The 5,506-nt window shown below is 50.2% G+C and overlaps 1 protein-coding gene across 1 annotated transcript in view; it reads left to right on the forward strand.

Annotated features, from left to right (window-relative positions):
* Positions 1-5,500, forward strand: part of DPF2 (double PHD fingers 2) — a 5,914-nt gene extending 414 nt beyond the window's left edge. Inside the window, exons 2-3 of the mRNA XM_041411651.1 lie at positions 1,691-1,995; positions 4,896-5,500. Coding sequence (XP_041267585.1) covers positions 1,691-1,991 — 301 coding nt within the window. The 3' untranslated portion in view covers positions 1,992-1,995; positions 4,896-5,500. The remainder of the gene's footprint in view (positions 1-1,690; positions 1,996-4,895) is intronic.
* The last annotated feature ends 6 nt before the right edge of the window (positions 5,501-5,506 follow it).

Genomic DNA, 5,506 nt, shown 5'->3' on the forward strand with positions numbered 1-5,506 from the left:
CCCCCCCCCCCGCTTCCCCGGTCTCCCCCTGCGGCGCGGGAATGGTGCGGCCCGGCCGGGTGCGGGAAGCGGGGCCCCCCCTTCGCCCCCGCGCGCCGGACGGGACCAAATGGGCGGGGAGGGGGGGGGGAGGAAGCGACACGCGCGCATTGTTCGCGGTGAACTTTGCTGAGGGGGACGTTGAGGACACCCCAAAATCTCCCCCAGCACCGGGAGGGCCGCAGAGATTTGAGGGGGGGAGAGCCTGGGAGGGCCCGGGGGGGGTCCCCCAGGTGAGGCCCTGAGAGGGTCCTGGAGAGGGCAAAGCCGGGGGGTTCATCCCTGTGAAATTCCCTGTATTGTATCCCTGTGCTCCCTCACGTATCCCTAAACTGCCGTGTGCGAGCGTCCTGTAGGGGCCAAGGACGGGGGAGTCATCCCAACACATCTCTTGTGTCCCTGGAAATTCCCTGTGCATCCTTGAATATCCCTGAATATCCCCGAATATCCCTTAATATCCCTGTACATTCCCTGTTCACTACTTCCCTGTGCATCCCGGCCAGAGTGTCCTGTGGAGGCCGAGCTGAGGGGGAGCCTTCCCTCAAAATTCTCATATTTCCCTCAAAATCCCTGCATCTTCCTTGAAATCCCCGCATTTCCCTGTATATTCCTGCGCTTCCCTCTAATTCCTTGTATTTCTCTTTAAATCCCTGTGTTTCTCTCTGTGTATTGCTGTATTTCGCTCTAAATCCCTGTGTTTCCTGTAAATCTCTGTATTTTCCTTTGCTCCATCTCTTCCCTTCCTGCCCTTCCCTTCCCACCCCTGGGAGATCATCCTGGAGAAGCCAAGGAATGGGAAGTTGGGCGCTTTTATCCCTCTGGGTTTCCAGGTTCATCCCTGAGGATTTCCAGGTTTATCCCTGAGGGTTTCCAGGTTTATTCCTCGGGGTTTCCAGGTTCATCTCTGAGAGTTTCCAAGTTCATCCCTAATATTCTCCAGGATTTTATCCCTCGGGGTTTCCAGGTTTATCCCTGATATCCTCCAGGATTTTATCCTGAGTCTCTCCAGTTATATCCCTGACATTCTCCTGGTGTCCCTGGCATCTCTGAGAGGTTCCCCATTACCCCATTCCCGGTGCCATTCCCAGCACTGATCCCTGCCATTCCCGGTGCCATTCCCTGTGCTATTTCCTGCCATTCCCAGTGCCATTCCCAGCACTGATCCCTGCCATTCCCGGTGCCATTCCCAGTGCCATTCCCGGTGCCATTCCCAGTGCCATTCCCGGTGCCATTCCTGGTGCCATTCCCGGCACTGATCCCTGCCATTCCCTGTGCCGTTCCCGGTGCCATTCCCGGTGCCATTCCCGGTGCCAATCCCTGCCATTCCCAGTGCCAATCCCTGCTGTTCCTGGTGCCATTCCCGGTGCCATTCCTGGTGCCATTCCCGATGCCAATCCCTGCCATTCCCAGTACCATTCCCAGCACTGATCCCTGCCATTCCCTGTGCCATTCCCAGTACCATTCCCGATGCCAATCCCTGCTGTTCCCGGTGCCATTCCCGGTGCCATTCCCAGTGCCATTCCTGGTGCCATTCCCGGCACTGATCCCTGCCATTCCCTGTGCCGTTCCCGGTGCCATTCCCAGTGCCAATCCCTGCCATTCCCGGCACTGATCCCTGCCATTCCCTGTGCCGTTCCCGGTGCCGTTGCAGGCTGGGCGAGCAGTACTACCGGGACGCCATGGAGCAGTGCCACAGCTACAACGCGCGGCTCTGCGCCGAGCGCAGCGTGCGCCTGCCCTTCCTGGACTCGCAGACCGGCGTGGCCCAGAGCAACTGCTACATCTGGATGGAGAAACGGCACCGCGGGCCCGGTACGGCACCGGGAACGGCACCGGGAAAACGCCGGGAGCGGCGGGGGATGGTGGGGGAGTGGTGGGGAACAACAGGGAAACGAGGGGAAAACACCAGGAGAGCAGTGGGGAAACAGCAGGGAAATGATGGGGAACAATGAGGAAATGATGGGGAAATAACAGGGAAACAATGGGAAAACACCAGGAGAACAATGGGGAAATAGCAGGGAAATGATGGGGAAACAGCAGGGAAATGATGGGGAACAATGAGGAAATGATGGGGAAATAACAGGGAAACAATGGGAAAACACCAGGAGAACAATGGGGAAATAGCAGGGAAATGATGGGGAAACAGCAGGGAAATGATGGGGAACAATGAGGAAATGATGGGGAAATAACAGGGAAACAATGGGAAAACACCAGGAGAACAATGGGGAAATAGCAGGGAAATGATGGGGAAACAGCAGGGAAATGATGGGGAACAATGAGGAAATGATGGGGAAATAACAGGGAAACAATGGGAAAACACCAGGAGAACAATGGGGAAATAGCAGGGAAATGATGGGGAAACAGCAGGGAAATGATGGGGAACAATGAGGAAATGATGGGGAAATAACAGGGAAACAATGGGAAAACACCAGGAGAACAATGGGGAAATAGCAGGGAAATGATGGGGAAACAGCAGGGAAATGATGGGGAACAATGAGGAAATGATGGGGAAATAACAGGGAAACAATGGGAAAACACCAGGAGAACAATGGGGAAATAGCAGGGAAATGATGGGGAAACAGCAGGGAAATGATGGGGAACAATGAGGAAATGATGGGGAAATAACAGGGAAACAATGGGAAAACACCAGGAGAACAATGGGGAAATAGCAGGGAAATGATGGGGAAACAGCAGGGAAATGATGGGGAACAATGAGGAAATGATGGGGAAATAACAGGGAAACAATGGGAAAACACCAGGAGAACAATGGGGAAATAGCAGGGAAATGATGGGGAAACAGCAGGGAAATGATGGGGAACAATGAGGAAATGATGGGGAAATAACAGGGAAACAATGGGAAAACACCAGGAGAACAATGGGGAAATAGCAGGGAAATGATGGGGAAACAGCAGGGAAATGATGGGGAACAATGAGGAAATGATGGGGAAATAACAGGGAAACAATGGGAAAACACCAGGAGAACAATGGGGAAATAGCAGGGAAATGATGGGGAAACAGCAGGGAAATGATGGGGAACAATGAGGAAATGATGGGGAAATAACAGGGAAACAATGGGAAAACACCAGGAGAACAATGGGGAAATAGCAGGGAAATGATGGGGAAACAGCAGGGAAATGATGGGGAACAATGAGGAAATGATGGGGAAATAACAGGGAAACAATGGGAAAACACCAGGAGAACAATGGGGAAATAGCAGGGAAATGATGGGGAAACAGCAGGGAAATGATGGGGAACAATGAGGAAATGATGGGGAAATAACAGGGAAACAATGGGAAAACACCAGGAGAACAATGGGGAAATAGCAGGGAAATGATGGGGAAACAGCAGGGAAATGATGGGGAACAATGAGGAAATGATGGGGAAATAACAGGGAAACAATGGGAAAACACCAGGAGAACAATGGGGAAATAGCAGGGAAATGATGGGGAAACAGCAGGGAAATGATGGGGAACAATGAGGAAATGATGGGGAAATAACAGGGAAACAATGGGAAAACACCAGGAGAACAATGGGGAAATAGCAGGGAAATGATGGGGAAACAGCAGGGAAATGATGGGGAACAATGAGGAAATGATGGGGAAATAACAGGGAAACAATGGGAAAACACCAGGAGAACAATGGGGAAATAGCAGGGAAATGATGGGGAAACAGCAGGGAAATGATGGGGAACAATGAGGAAATGATGGGGAAATAACAGGGAAACAATGGGAAAACACCAGGAGAACAATGGGGAAATAGCAGGGAAATGATGGGGAAACAGCAGGGAAATGATGGGGAACAATGAGGAAATGATGGGGAAATAACAGGGAAACAATGGGAAAACACCAGGAGAACAATGGGGAAATAGCAGGGAAATGATGGGGAAACAGCAGGGAAATGATGGGGAACAATGAGGAAATGATGGGGAAATAACAGGGAAACAATGGGAAAACACCAGGAGAACAATGGGGAAATAGCAGGGAAATGATGGGGAAACAGCAGGGAAATGATGGGGAACAATGAGGAAATGATGGGGAAATAACAGGGAAACAATGGGAAAACACCAGGAGAACAATGGGGAAATAGCAGGGAAATGATGGGGAAACAGCAGGGAAATGATGGGGAACAATGAGGAAATGATGGGGAAATAACAGGGAAACAATGGGAAAACACCAGGAGAACAATGGGGAAATAGCAGGGAAATGATGGGGAAACAGCAGGGAAATGATGGGGAACAATGAGGAAATGATGGGGAAATAACAGGGAAACAATGGGAAAACACCAGGAGAACAATGGGGAAATAGCAGGGAAATGATGGGGAAACAGCAGGGAAATGATGGGGAACAATGAGGAAATGATGGGGAAATAACAGGGAAACAATGGGAAAACACCAGGAGAACAATGGGGAAATAGCAGGGAAATGATGGGGAAACAGCAGGGAAATGATGGGGAACAATGAGGAAATGATGGGGAAATAACAGGGAAACAATGGGAAAACACCAGGAGAACAATGGGGAAATAGCAGGGAAATGATGGGGAAACAGCAGGGAAATGATGGGGAACAATGAGGAAATGATGGGGAAATAACAGGGAAACAATGGGAAAACACCAGGAGAACAATGGGGAAATAGCAGGGAAATGATGGGGAAACAGCAGGGAAATGATGGGGAACAATGAGGAAATGATGGGGAAATAACAGGGAAACAATGGGAAAACACCAGGAGAACAATGGGGAAATAGCAGGGAAATGATGGGGAAACAGCAGGGAAATGATGGGGAACAATGAGGAAATGATGGGGAAATAACAGGGAAACAATGGGAAAACACCAGGAGAGCAGTGGGGATATAGCAGGGAAATGATGGGGAAATAACAGGGAAACAATGGGAAAATACCAGGAGAAGAGTGGGGAAATAACAGGGAAGTGATGGGGAAATAACAGGGAAGTGATGGGGAAATAACAGGGAAACTAAGGGAGAACAATGGGGAAATAACAGGAGAACAATGGGGAAATGATGGCAGAATGCTGGGAAACGATGGGGGAGCAGTAGGGAAACATCAGGGAAATTATGGGAAATAGTTGGAGAACAGGGAAATGATGGGAAACAACAGGGAAGTGATGGAGAACAACGAGGAAATGATGGCAGAATGGTGGGAAATGATGGAAAACACTGGGAGAGCAATGGGGAAGCAGCAGGAAAATGATGGAAAACAATGGGGAAATGATGGCAGAATGGTGGGAAATGATGGGAAACAGCAGGGGAATGGTGGGAAACAACAGGAAAACACTGGGAGAACAGTGGGGAAACAGCAGGGAAATTATGGGAAATAGTTGGGGAGCAGCAAGGAAATGATGGGAGAGTGATGGGAAACAACAGGGAAATCATGGGAAACAAGGAGGAAGTGATGGAAGAAAAATGAGGAAACATCAGGAGAATAAGAGGAAAACACTGGGAAAACACCATGGAA

This window comes from Onychostruthus taczanowskii, unplaced genomic scaffold (assembly GCF_017590055.1).
Source record: "Onychostruthus taczanowskii isolate IOZ18803 unplaced genomic scaffold, ASM1759005v1 scaffold368, whole genome shotgun sequence".
NCBI classification, from domain to species: domain Eukaryota; kingdom Metazoa; phylum Chordata; class Aves; order Passeriformes; family Passeridae; genus Onychostruthus; species Onychostruthus taczanowskii.